The sequence below is a fragment of the Strongylocentrotus purpuratus genome, unplaced genomic scaffold, assembly GCF_000002235.5.
Source record: "Strongylocentrotus purpuratus isolate Spur 01 unplaced genomic scaffold, Spur_5.0 spur5_scaffold_3, whole genome shotgun sequence".
In the NCBI taxonomy this organism is placed as follows: domain Eukaryota; kingdom Metazoa; phylum Echinodermata; class Echinoidea; order Camarodonta; family Strongylocentrotidae; genus Strongylocentrotus; species Strongylocentrotus purpuratus.
Window position 1 is genome coordinate 30,111,651 of NW_022145609.1, and position 14,947 is coordinate 30,126,597.

Genomic DNA, 14,947 nt, shown 5'->3' on the forward strand with positions numbered 1-14,947 from the left:
TATAATGTAAATATTGACTGCACTGGATTTCTAGGTGTTTTAGACCGGTAGAAGGGATGATCAGAGCAAGAAAATTAGACCAAATCAAGAGATAAGCCGAATACATACCAATTTTGCCAATTCCTAGGCTTAGAATGGCAAGTGCAGATGTCGGTGTCCTCAGACGGTTGTCTGGTGCTCGACCAAAGCAGAAAAATTCCAATGTAAGTTGACCGTCGGCCGTCGACCGTCGCGTCGCGTCGGACCTCTTTCAATCAAATTTTCAAAATCACCTTAATAAGCCAGTTTCGTAATGTAACCAAATTTAATGCATACGTCTTTGTGAAGTGCCTCAATACAAATTATTTCATTCACCTGATAAGAATAATAGTATTTCAATAGTCAGAATGCAACTGCATATATTAAGTTGTTGCCAGGTTGGACAAACATTATGGCTTGACCTACCTAGCAACACTTAATATATGCAGTTGCATTCTGACTATTGAAATACTATTATTCTTATCAGGTGAATGAAATAATTTGTATTGAGGCACTTCACAAAGACGTATGCATTAAATTTGGTTACATTACGAAACTGGCTTATTGATCACACGCACACGTCTCATGTCGCCGGGCCGGGCCAGGCCGGGCCAGGCCGAGTGTCTTAGTCTTACTCTCACAATGTCATCTAATACTAACCCTAACCCTAACTATATTTTATCATGATGTATGTTATCATATTATTATCCTAATCTAAGCTGTACACGTACATGTATATTGTAAGTTTTGTAGGCCTAGGCCTACCCATATTTTGTTTTCTTCAATTTGGGTGGCTGCCTGTCGCAAAATTAAGGAAGTCTTCCCAAAGATTTAAGAGGTCGTTTACATTTCATCCATCACAGAATTAGGAAACTTTATTTCAAACACAGACAGAGAGATAATGTGGGGAAGGAGGGGGAAGGCGTGTACATTCCAATGAAGGGGTACTTTACTTTACCTAGTCTAATTAGCCTAGGCTTTAATATGTTAACCCGAGATTCTGAAAGAATGCTGGAGCTGTGTTCTCAGCAGTTGGGCTTTCAGTTCAAGACATTTTACCGGTAATCATTATGATCATGATTCATGACAGTGCCCGATGTTTTGCTATCACTCAAGTTACTTGTCGAACTAGCTCTTGTCTAATGCTTCTCAAGAGTCAAAGTAGACTAAAGGCAGTAAGGATCTTTTCTAAAATTTGTCTTACTTAGCTTAGAATTATAATCTAGTAGGGCCTAGTAGATCTAGAACTAGATCTCAAAATCAAATCTAACGTTAGCTTTACAAAATTAATTTCTCATAAAATTTGTCATTTAAAGTCAGTTATTGTGTATTTTTGTGTTTGTACTATCAATACTATAGTATCATTCCCTTCAGCTTGTCAATCTTTAATTTCAAAATCTGTTTTTAAGAATTGATATATAGACCCTATACTAGGGTGTCTGATCGCGCACCCGATGTTGTGTGCTAAAATCTTTCCCATAGAGATTGCACACATCCCTATGTGGTCTACATGCATTGCGCGACCAAGCAAAATTGGTCAATGATTTTATGACAAATTTGAAATTCAAACCTTTATTAGGGTGTCTGATCGCGCACCCGATGTTGTGTGCTAAAATACTTCCCATAGAGATTGCACGCATCCCTATGCAGTCTACGTGCATTGCGCGACCATGAAAATTGGTCAATGATTTTATGAAAAAAATTGAAATTCAAACCTTTGGGGCTTGTGATCCTGAAGGTAAAACTCAATAAATGAGGTGTCATATGAAAGAGCAGGTTTTTCTCCATATTCCCCAAAGGGGCGCACCCCCGAAATTCTAAAAATATCTTGGTCAAAACAGCGATTTAAATGTTGTTTGCATCCTAGCTCCAAAATTTGCCACTTTCCTGAGCTGCGCCCCCCGGGCTTATGTCCGGCTAGACGTAAGGAAAATATGTATGCACTTATTTTTTCGCTAGCCCCAAGAGATCACTCGCCCCAACAGTTTAAAAATACCCTTCCCACATTTTTGGAATCAGCTAATTAGGGAGGCGTGAGCTCCGCTCAGTCCAAACCATGGTTACATCGCGTAACATGTGCGCTTATAGTGAATGAAAGTATGGATGGCCGTTCCCACCATAAACCCCGGAAGTGAATACACGTTATAGTCAATGGCAATATCGCGGAGACATCTCCGCGATATTGCCATTGACTATAACGTGCATTCACTTCCGGGTTTTTTGTGCGACGAACGCTAACCATACTAGTCAATGGCACGTGTCGCGGAGACAGCGTAGCTCAAGCTTGCAAGTCGCGCATTGGCTTAGCAGCATGCGTACGATATGCATACGCTTGCATATCGCGCGATACAGCTGTTTGGCTAAATTTAGCAAAACAACATCACTCTGCGTGGACGTCTTTTTCGTCGATTTTGACCAAAATGATATGAATATACCAGCATTTTGAAGGGGCTGTATCTTTTGATTGAAACATCGGTGAAGCTTCAAATTTGAAATGTATTATTCTGATTACACTTTTTATTCAAATATCAAACAAAAATGGTGAAAAACGATCCCAAATTGAAAATTGAAAAATCGTTCAGACACCCTACCTTTATAACAAATGATCCTGAAGGTGAAACTCAATAAATGTGGTGTCATATGAAAGAGCAGGTTTTTCTCCATATTCCCCATAGGGGGCCACCCCCGGAATTCTAAAAATATCTTGCTCAAAACAGCGATTTAAACATCGTTTCCATGGTAACTCGGAGATTTACCAATTTCACGAACTGCTCCCCCGAGGGATAAGTTGGGCCAGCTGTAAAGAATATATCCATGCACTTATTTTTTCTCTAGTCCCAAGGGATCATTTGTTACAACAGTTTGAAAATACCCTTGCTCCACGCTTTGCATATCGTGCTGTGCATTAGCTGTGCAGCTTTTGAGCAGAAATTATAACTCTGCGTGAACCACTTTTCTGTCCATTCTGACCAAAATGCTATGAATATTGCACAGTTTTTGAGGGGCTGTATCTTTTGATAGAAACATCGGTGAGTCTTGAAATTTGAAAGGTATTATTCTGATTACATTTTTTATTCCAATATCCAACAAAAATGGTGAAAAACGATCCCAAATTGAAAATTGAAAAATCTTTCAGACACCCTACCTATACCTATATCAAATATATAAATAGCAATCCCCATGGCCCCAGTACATACAGACATTAATCCTGCTACAGAGGGGCATATAAGTAATTATACTTGAAGCCCAACATCAAGGTGAATCAAGGTAAACAATAGATCTAGATGTTTAGATCTAGGTCTAGATCTAATAATAGATTGTGATGAAAGGTACATTTTTTTTAATAGCAATAACCACATTTCTAACTCATTATTATTTATCTTCCAGGTCTTGGAATGTCGGGTGTGTGAGGATATCTTCAGTCTCCAAGGTGACAAGGTGCCACGCCTCCTGCTATGTGGCCACACCCTCTGTCACGAGTGTCTGTCGAGGCTGACCCTACAAGGCAGGGCCATACTCTGTCCGTTTGACCGTCAGCCCACTGAGCTGACCGACTCTGGGGTTTGGGGGCTCAAGAAGAATTTTGCCCTGTTGGAACTCCTTGAGAGGTTACAGACGTCCAAGGAGACGAGTCTTATTGCAGACGGAGGCTTGATCAGTCAACGGAAAGGGGTGAGTCTACAACTGCAAGGGGCCAAATAGATTGGAGGTATAGAAAAACCTATTTATAGAGACTGCTCAAGTTTTATAAGAAAAAAAGGGTCTTTATGACAGGCCTGATATTTACCCAATTTAAATTGGTTTCCCGATTATTTTTTCTCCCAATTTTCCCCAATTTTCCCCCAATTTTCCCTGATTTTTCCCCAATTTTCTTACCGGTACTCGTAAGGCGGGAATGTTGTTAGATGCCATTTTTTTTTCTTGAATCCTTTTTTTTATATATTTTTGTTAATGTGCTCGCTATCACCCCTGTTATGAGCAGGTGGTATAAATGCTTGCATTTCTGTAATAACAACAATAATGATAAAACCAGTGATATGAAGCTCTTCCCCCGAAGTCTCTATAAGCGCTGTTACAAGTTTCAGTGAGAAATATTGGTCGAGGAATTAAAAAAAATTAAAAAAGGAGTCTTTAGAGCTGTACATCTAGGTGGTAGTGAAAGCAGGTTAATATGATTAGAAACGAAATAGAGAGAAATCATTTAGAATTGCAGCTAATTCTAATGAAAAACTACATGTACATGCACATGTCATGGGCGTAAATCCTTACGTAAATACGTAATACCTATTGTTCAGGGGGGGCGATGTATGAATAGATCATCCCCCCCTGAACAATAGGTATCAATTGCAGATTTACGCCCATGAATATTTTGTATCCTAACGGTTTTCATAACACTAAAGTCTATTGGGAAAAACGAGTATGGTAAAACCAGTCACTCATAGATTTTTTACTTTTTTGAGGCACTTCTTGATCATTTTGAAGTGCAATTTTCGTAGGGCTTCAATGTTACACCATATCGCAGACACTGATAACATGTAGGCCATGCATTTCAGATTTAACATTGTTAAACGATGCCTTTAAATAACAATTTTCCCTCCCTGATTGCGTGTAGGAGAGTGGCGTACCTTGTGATGAGAATGAGAGTCACCATGCTGAGGTCTACTGTACCGTATGCAGTACCAACCTGTGTGCTCGCTGTGCCCAGGCCACTCATTCAACACGTACCCTCGCTAAACACAGACAGGTATTAACAAACTATTTCATAAATATGTTAATTTGAAATAATAAAACCTTCATAATAATTATCAACTTCTCACTTTTACTATCTGTTACGAAGATGACTCTATACAGTAGGCTAGGGGATGCACCATGTGAGAGAAAGGGAGGATTGAAGTGTCCTGAAAAGGACTCTCGTAATCTTTCTTGAGGGTGTGTAGTCCTGAAAAGGACTGTTGGTGTAGTCTTGAAAAAGACTGTTGGTTATCTTTCTTAGCTTATTGGAGAGGATGGGTGGCGGGAGTGGCTCAATGTTTCAAACAGGTTGACTCTCCGTCGTCTCTCACATGGTGCATCTGCAAGCCTACTCTATATCTACATCACCATGCAAGCCGATGACTCTTTTTGGTGAGAGAAGAAAATCCGCTGTGAACTTGTTATGCCCAGTTTAGTAAATTAACAAGATTCCTAGCCAAACACATATGTAATATCCTGTGGACATCAGAGTATTAAAGCTTTTTATGCAAGTTTGTGATGGTAATCCAATACTTTTATTTCTTTCATTTCAAACTTTCTGTTCTCATTTTTGCAACAATACTGCTTATGCTTACTGTGCATTAGCTACCGGAAGGTCAAAATGCACGGAGTTCAAGCTTTTTGAATTCTTTTATTTGTATGTCAGTTGTAAATAATATCGTAGAAGAAATGACCCCCCCCAAAAAAAAAAAAAAAAAAAAAAAAAGATCTTCAAATGCCCTAATAGTCAAAATATGATGAAATAACTGAGGTGTTCGGACCAAACTTTCATGCCACATGATGAAATTTGATGCACGTCATAATGCAACTTAAAGCTAATCTAGAACTCTGGTATGCATGGGAATGGTATGTCGAGAGAACATGGCTATAATTGATTGTTTGAATTAGTAAAATAAAAACAAACTCACAACAACTTGCTAGAAATCATCTTCAATAAAAACCACAACTAGCTCTCATTTGCACATAGTAACCTGTGTTAAGCACATGGTGTCGGGACTATACCTTGATTTCCTTATCTTTTTATGCTCATTACTCAGCCCTTATACATTTTCTACCAAAATCATTTGTCACATGTCATTTATTTGTAATCTCAAACATTCAGTGTAAGTTTTGTTGGAATTCTGTGAGAATTTATTTTCTATCATTACCAGAACTCAACCTTATCTTTAAATCAGGCCTGATAATTACCCGATTTAAATCGGTTTCCTGATTGTTTCCAGATTTTTTTTCTTCTTCTTTTTCTTCCCGATTTTATCCTGATTTTCCTGATTTTCCCCTTATTTTCTCTACTTTTCCCTATTTTTTTCCAATTTTCTTACTCAAAAGGGGGGAATGTTGTCAGATAGCATTTTTTTTATTAAAGGGGGCGTGGTTGAGGGTGCTCACTATCAGCCCTGTTAAATATAGTTTTGTACGGATTTGAATTATTTTAGATGAACCCTTGCCTCATTGTCTTTCAGGTACCACTATCTGAGAAGCCTAGGGAGAAGTCAGTATGTCAGGACCATAGCCCTCATATCATAGAGTTTGCTTGCCAAGAGGTCGAATGTCAAGCTATGCCACTCATGTGCTTCGTCTGTAAGGACTACGGCAAGCATAGAGGACATAAGGTAGGACCTTTGAACTTTGACCTTTGGTAGTTGTAGTAATCTGCAAGGATATATTTTTTTTAAAGAATGTGTTTATGAATGTGTTTCAGTGATGTAACCATATTTCATATATCATGTGATTCTTCTTTACATTCGTGTACAAGCATTCTCATATCAAGATTTTGCTTTAAAGCCCCATTGCACTACTTATAGCTACTTGCACCCTCTATACAGCCAACAATGCCTAAGCAGTACCTGTTGATCCCCCATGATGCCCTTGTTCTTATGATAATTGGAAGCTGATTTGATGAGATAACCACCTGCCTGTGACCTTGCAGGGAGGTCTAATCCCTCCTGGCCAAACTAGTGCAGAGGGGCTTAAAAATAATTTAGGATAATGCTTAACTCCAGACCCCCCTCCTTCCCTCCCTTTCCTCCTGCTAACAATATTCTACATCTATTTGTATTTCCTGCTCACAGCACACATTACTAGAACAAGAGGCCGAGAGTACCAGGTCTGTAGTAGTTGGTATGGTGCAACAGGTTCGACTGTTCAGTGAGGAGATCTCAGAATCCGGTCGGAGACTGGGTGACATCATTCAACAGGTAGAGGGCGGTGTTGGGATTATCGAAGATCTGGATGGGGTCGCTGAACCAAGACATGTGAGTATCTGTTTGAGAGATGAAAATATCAACTATTTTTACATTTTCGTTCACAGATATAAAGAGAAGAACTCTTTTCACATACAAAATAACAAGTCTTATAGAAATTGAAGCTTCATCTGGAATTTTGGTATTTGCAATTTCATTTTGAGACAACCTAGCTTGTACAATATTTGTTGTATTTATCAGGAAATATCAATAAACTAACAGAAAGTTGCTGGGAATCATTCAGTGACTCATTCGAGAAAATAGGATATGCGTATGGGTACTATGAACTTTATGTGCATGTTTGATTTTCTTAAATTTCATGCAGTTTCTACCATAATTATTTGAAAGATATCATCTGCATGTATTTAAGGTCTTGAACATTCAAAATTGGTTTTGAATGTTGTGTGAAAACCTATCGTTTCACAAAACTACCATAAGTGTGCCGACTTTCTATTGAAATGTGTGTTTAATCCAAAACACACATTCAAATGGGATGTCCGTGAACTTGTACTTACAATGGTTATATGGAATGACGCCCACGACTACAGCACTTACGACAAAGAAAATGATGGATGTCTTTAACCTTCAGGTACCAGGAATGGCTGAGATGGCTAGAGCCAAGGTCCGGACCTACTTTGCTGAGCTCCATGAGACTCTGCAGAGGCAAGAGGAGGTGGCTGCCAGCGTCTTGGACACCCACATCAGAGAAAGACTACATCTACTGAGACAGCAGCAGGAGCACTTTGCTTTCATGAATTCAAGTATTGCTTCCATGAGCTATGAGTGTGAATCAATGCTCTATCAGGTTAGTATTTAAGCTCAAGTTGAGCTCAGGGGGGTGTTTCACAAAGACTAAGATCGACTTTAAGTTGGACTTAACTATGGTAGGTCGTTCATGCCACTGTTTGCTCTCACCGTTATGATCTGTAGATAATATGTTTTCCTTCAATAATGAATTATCAAAAAATGTAGATTTGTGACCATGATTTGAGAGGCCAATGCCAGTAAATGGTGAGAGCAAACAGTGGCATGAACAGCCTGCCATATTTAAGTCCAACTTAAAGTCAATCTTAGTCTTTGTGAAACACCCCCCTGGTATTGTAAGTAGTATTTCATACATAGGAAGGAATTCAGATTAACCCCATTGACTACTGAATTCTCCCATTCCTATAGGCTTTATTACAGGAGCAGACCAGTTCTCGTAGGCAATGGGTTAAATTGCACCAATCACAGGGGTTAGGGGTTCCATGGAGCTACACTATGTTAAAAACATTAGTTCAAATATTACTTCTATAGAGAGTCTCAGAGATACTGCCCGCTTAAATGTACTCTCTATGAACATAAAAGCAGCTTGTGATTAGACCTTCACCCACCCGTACATGTTCACATACTTTGGGGCCTGAGTGCATGAAACCAAACCCTGTTTTTTTTTAAACGATCATACTATTATATGTTGGCACTGTAGGTTCCTGAGATCATATGATGTCAAGGATTAAGCATATCTCAAGGCTCTCAAATATACTTGTACAAAAGTAATCAGTTTGCGCGTGTATTAATGAGAATGCACTGCATGTAGATTAAGTCTTAATTGCTGGAAATGAACAAGAATTGTAAGAGTTCATTATCTGGCTTAATTGTGGCTTTAACCAAGTGCAGTGCATAGCCCTAATGGACAAACTACAAAACATGAATTTCTGTTTTATAAAAATTTAAATAAATGGTCATTGATATTGATGGGTCTGAGTTTCCTTTTCCATTTAATATTCTTCTACCTTTTTCACCCTGCTCCAGGATGATGCCAAGCTGCTGGTCTCCAAACAAGAAGTTTCATCCCTCCAAGACTCTCTGCAGACTCACAAACAACAGTTTACGGACATCACAGAACATATCCAGCTAGATGCTAACATACCGGTCACGTTCACCAAGGTTTGTAGTTGTGGTAGCAGCACATTAGTTGCGGTGATGGTAGAACAACTAAAGTACAATGTATCGTTATAGTAGCAGTAGTATTACAGATATCTAGATCAATTTCAAGTAATGATATCCAGTTAACAACTAAATTATTTACACCTCTTGTAAATTTGATATTCAAAAATATTTTTGTAACTCAAGAACTGGTTGAATTAGGTCTTTACTTGAATACTTTTAGATTTAAGCTTTAATATGTCACACCCTCCAGAAAATAAATCAGGACAAATCATTTTATTACATACTTAAACATTTCAAAACTTTGTAAGAGTATGGATAATCTAGTTGTCATGATTGTTGTAGTATGATCAAATTTTTGACATCCAAGTGTCCCAGACATCCTGTTAGTGTCGAGCACTGCTTGAGTTATAGCATCATATGAAATAAGGTTGCTGTAACATGGTATTTCATGTAGTGTATCTTTAGTAATCCATGTTTTGGTTGAATGATCCTTTCTCCTGCAAAATTGCTCTGCGTCATATTCCTTGACTGGTCAAATTCTTGACCTCAACCATAGACCAAACATTTGACCTTATCTTAAATCTAACCTACAACCTAATTGCAACAATAATCCTATACCTTTTACATCCTGGAGTTATTGTCACAAGATTGAATATCCGGTCACTGTACGTATACATGTACAGTTGACAACTAAATTGTTCATACCCTTTAATACCAAGTTTTGTATGTGAAAAATTGATAAAACCCTATTTTTTTTCTTGAGAATGTGCCATTTTAAGCTTACATCTAAAAGTATACAACAATGGCCCTAATTCAACCAGTCCACCTTTTATTCTTGAGTTTGATACCAAAGAAAACCCCACAAAAACATCAAATTTACAAGGGGTATGAATAATTTAGTTGTTCACTGCATATACAGACATGTATACGGCTTAAGATGACATTTTATCCATGTATGATTATGTTTTATTGTACTTGTATGATTACTAAGAATAATTACAACCTTATATATATATATGTATATATGATTTATCTTACATGTTTTTATTTGCAGGATAACCGAGTCCACATAGGGCCTAAGATGGAGATGAGGGTTGTAGTGCTAGGTTTGGATAATGCTGGCAAGACTACCATCCTCTTCAAACTCAAGCAGAATGAATTCATCCAAACAATACGCACAATAGGTAATTGCAATGTTGTACATCCAAGGCATTCTGATGCTTAGTTTTAGGCTCTACAAATCAATCTGCCTGTTTTTCTATTTGAGTATTCCTTATAACTTGATATCGTGCCAGTATATTTAACGCTCTGCTGCCCTCTACCTTGAAGAAAGATATTTGTAGTGTATCGTAGTGAACTTTATCATGGTTTTTTTATTTAAAAAATCTTTTTAGACGTTTTAATGCAAAAATTACTTTTCCCCATATTCATAATGAAACAATGTTTAAATGCAAATATCTCATCCTTTTATGTATATTGTTGCTGTTTTTACCATTTTTATCACTAATTAATTCAGGTTACACTATAGTAAAGGTATGATGCATAAATTCAAATTGTATAATATAGGATAACCATTCAATTTCTGTGTGTTAACTCCAAGAATAGATGGTATGAATAAAAACATGTCAGCCATCAAGAACTCTTTAGTAGCACTTCAAAAGGAGGGCTTTTGGGGCTCAGCCCACCCCCACCCCCTTCAAAAAAATATTAATACTGTAGTTGATTACAAATTAATTTATTAAATGCAAGAAATAAATGCAAGAAACCCCCAGCCCCCTCCTTCCTCCAAGCCCCCCCCCCCCCCCAAAAAAAAACCCACCACAATTATTTGTTTACACTATTGGGACTCGCTTTCAATTCCTTTCTACAGGTTTCAATGTAGAGACAGTGGAGTACAAGAATCTGAACTTCACTATCTGGGACGTAGGAGGAGACACCAAACTCAGACCACTCTGGAAGCACTACTATCTCAACACACAAGGTATTAGCCCCCCCCCCCCCCTCCCACTCAGTGTTATTCAGGGTACCCGTATGCATGTTCCCTCCTTTTGAAAACACCCCCCTAAGTCCGGTGTGTAAAGTCAATACGGGCCAGATTTTGGTGTACTACGAGCCGGAATTTGGTGCGTGAAAAGTACCCCTTTACCGGACATTTTGGGAACACGCATGCGGTCCCTCCGACCCCGGAGTGGGGGGGGGGGACCGGGGTATTGGCACAAACATTATTTGAATGAAGGGTTTCACGCCGCCCAGAAAAATTGGTACATGTCATGCTCTGCGCAAAACTGTGTGGATGACCATGCAAGTTTCATGGTTTGTGAAAAATTACATTGATGAGCATGCAATATTGTTTGGATATATCATAGTTTGGGGTGTGCGGCCGAGTGCAAGAGAGAAAATGATTTCAAACATGCAAAGGATAAGATAATGGATGTATGCACACCACCCTTGCAAAAATGCTTGGATTAGGACCAGAATGTCTTGTACTCTTTGTTTTTAATGTGCATGTTATTGAATACAAACACATAAGGGTGCATTCGTGGAAATGTAGATACTAGGCTTCACACAGTTAGTAATATTATTGAATGGCTCTTCTTTCTTGGGACTCAGGAATATTGAACTTGCTTTAATGCTATTTCACTTGTCGTCCCACTCGAGGCCATTCATGGACAGAATAGAACAATAAAAGGGAAAATGGAATACAGAAAATGCACAGCAATTCAAACTTTGTATAGTATAGTACCCCCACGCCCGCATCCCGGTGACTTAAAGTCACTGAGTAGTCGGCTCTCATGGGGAATTCGACACCGTTCGGGTGTTTACCCAATAACAGGTGTTGTCAATCACCAGGGTTAGCCTTGAGTTTTATGACCATTGGACCTTATGTAATGCTTTGATTTGCCCGAAGACTCTCGAGCTCTCCGAGAGATTAGGGGGTAATTCTTGACTGGACTATGGGTTTGCTGTGTGCAAATTTGTACCCCCATTAATGGTATTTCCACCAAGTCTGGTGTCAGCGAATTATGGCCTTCTGCACATGGAAACTGGCGATCCAATCCCTTTAAGCTTACGCACACCAGCTATACTCCACCCCTGACGACGGATAGTCAACCTGTTTGAAACGTCGAGCCACTCCCGCCACCCATCCTCTCCAAGCGCTATAGTCCTCCTTAGAAATATAAGCTAAGAAAGATAACCAACAGTCTTTTTCAAGATTATACCAACAGTCCTTTTCAGGACTACACACCCTCAAGAAAGATTACCGAGAGTCCTTAATCCTCCCTCTCTCTTACATGGTGCACCCGCAAGCCTACTGTATATCTACATCACCATGCAAGCGGATACTTACAAGCAGCATCTAATTCAAACTTTACCATTCATTTGATCATTAAGAGCATCAGTCACACAAGTTTTTTACAATTTCAATGTCTTGTTTTCAACCTCTTCCACAACTGCCTCCTTAATGCAGTTTTGGTTAGATTGTATACTAAACTGTGAGCAAACATTTAAAATATGACTGTTTCCATTGTCTGTTTCTTTTTGTTCCAGCTCTCATCTTTGTAGTAGACTCAACGGATGGAGACAGATTAGATGAGGCATACGATGAACTTGCAATACTTATGTCAGAGAAACAGCTTAGAGATGCGCTACTGCTGGTCTTTGCAAACAAACAGGTTAGTTGATGGTAATGAGAAATTAAGAATGAAGATGTGGTATTTATGGAGATGATAATGATGGTGGTACTGGTGGTGTTTTATGTTGATGATTATGATGATGATTTTATAAGGATCATAGCGATACTGATGATTATGGTGATGAGGGGGAGGATGATAATGGTGGTGATGATGATGGGGATGATGATGGTGAAAATTCTGATGATGATACTAAAAATAATAATAAAAAGAAGAAGAAAAAGAAGAAGAAGAAGGAAAACAAGAACAAAAACAAGAACAAGAAGAAAACAATTCTTGTACAGCGCATAAGACATTACAGAATTATGTCCCTATGTGCTTTTAAGGGATTCCACACTCTTAAAAAGGCTTTGGAAACCTATTAACGTTTAAAAAAAATGGGGATTTAACTCCCATTTCCTCCCTCTCCCTTGATAGGATTCACCCAATGCTGTAAACCTGGACACCATCAGTGACCGTCTATGTCTCAACAAGCTTTGCTGTGGGCGGAGTTGGTTCATCCAGCCCTGCGACGCCCTGAGTGGGGCGGGGCTCTGGGATGGTCTGGAATGGCTCTCGGCTCAGCTGGTGGCAGCAGGAGTGATGGACCTGGCATGAAGCTTTGTATCCAGTCATACCCCGTGTCTAGTCTGCAAGGACAGACCCTGTATTTGACACTTTATTACAGCAACTATCGGGTGTGGTGTGAAGACTAGCACAGCTTCTACTTGTCCGAAGCAGCTACAGTAATAATGATATCCCGCTTTTATGTAGCGCTTTATATATCAGCATTGAGTGATTTCAAGTTGGGTGTTAGTGTTAGGGTTAATGTTTAGAGCAGTCAAGAGCTCTTAAATCGAGCCAAATGTTTGATGATGAAATTAATAGCCAGATACCGATATCAATATCGATAGCTTAACACCACTGTGACATCGCCACACAGACTTGATTTCACAACGATGATTTAAAAATAGTACATCAAAACTAAAGATATCGTGCTGCTAGTAAGTGTCGGCTTGCATGGTGATGTAGATATACAGTAGGCTTGCGGGTGCACCATGTGTGAGAGAGAGAGAGAGGATTGAGGAGTCCTGAAAAGGACTCTGACTCGGTGATCTTTCTTGGGGGTGTGTAGTCCTGAAAAGGACTGTTTGTTATCTTTCTTAGCTTATAGTTCTAAGGAGAACTATAGCGCTTGGAGAGGATGAGTGGCTCGACATTTCGAACAGGTTTACTATCCGTTGTTAGGAGTGGAGAATAGCTGGCGTGCGTGAGCTTAAATCACCGGGGTGCGGACGTCGGGGACAAAAATAGGTGACCGTGTGGGCTTGAGTCATCGGAGCAATTCAAGCCAGGCGTCATTTTACCAACGCTCACAGTACAGTGCAGGGCCTATTGAGTATAGTCTCTGCACAGTCTCCTGTCTCAGACCCTCTGGTATGCTTTACCACTGACAAGGGTCTGTTCCTGCAGACTACTTGGTGCCTGTGGTGCAAGGAGATTGCTCCATCCTACATTTCTTCAAAGCTGTAGGGTCAGGTTTAGGGTGGCAATTGGGTGTGAGGTAAAGTTTAGGATTAGGGTTAGATTTAGGTATAGTGTGCGTGCGGTCAAGAATTGACGTTGAGAATTTGGTTTGGTTAGTGATTTAATTTCCAAAATTGACATGGAGCAATTATAGTTGAGGCATTTCAAGGGGTCAGTGACACCAAGACATAACTCCATTTTGGCCATTTTGAGAAAAAGTGGTTTATGTGTCACTGAGCACTTGGGCCTTAAGGAGTTAATTAAGTCTATGTTTCACTAGCCATTGACTTCAATAGGGTGTTGGGTAGAGTTAAGTCCACATTTTTCTGAACATTTTGGTATCAAATACTCATTTTGGCAAAATATGGAGTTACGTCTTTGTGTCACTGAACCCTCGATATGTGGTACAACCATGTCACTGTTTGCAGTATCGCGTGTGTTGAGGACTATGTGAACCATAGAAATTTGCCAAACATTAAAATGTACATAATTATTAATGTTAATAATGTTAATAAATGATATACTACTAGAGGGTTTTTATGTAACTCTCATGTCTGTTTTTACTTCTCTGATTTGGAAGTTACATGTATTTATCATGTACATGAGATGCTGATCAAAATCAAGACATGTTTTTACCTGGACATATTACATGTGTATCAATCCAATGAAAGTAAGATATATTCAGACATTATGAAATTCAGAAATTTCATAATGATTACTTTTCTGGACTTTGCATATAATGTTGGACTTCAGTTTATTTCCCATAGTTGTGCTGGATGTAAACAATTTATTGATGACAAACTGCACATA

At 39.1% G+C, this 14,947-nt stretch overlaps 1 protein-coding gene across 1 annotated transcript; it reads left to right on the plus strand.

Moving 5' to 3' along the window:
- The first annotated feature begins 28 nt into the window (after nt 1-28).
- LOC591350 (E3 ubiquitin-protein ligase TRIM23) lies at nt 29-13,675 on the plus strand. Its single transcript, XM_030996664.1, has 11 exons — nt 29-203; nt 3,406-3,690; nt 4,631-4,762; nt 6,231-6,380; nt 6,840-7,022; nt 7,600-7,815; nt 8,802-8,936; nt 9,994-10,123; nt 10,810-10,920; nt 12,489-12,613; nt 13,049-13,675. Exons 1-11 carry the CDS (start codon nt 135-137, stop codon nt 13,226-13,228), a joined length of 1,716 nt encoding a protein of 571 aa, XP_030852524.1. The 5' UTR covers nt 29-134; the 3' UTR covers nt 13,229-13,675.
- The last annotated feature ends 1,272 nt before the right edge of the window (nt 13,676-14,947 follow it).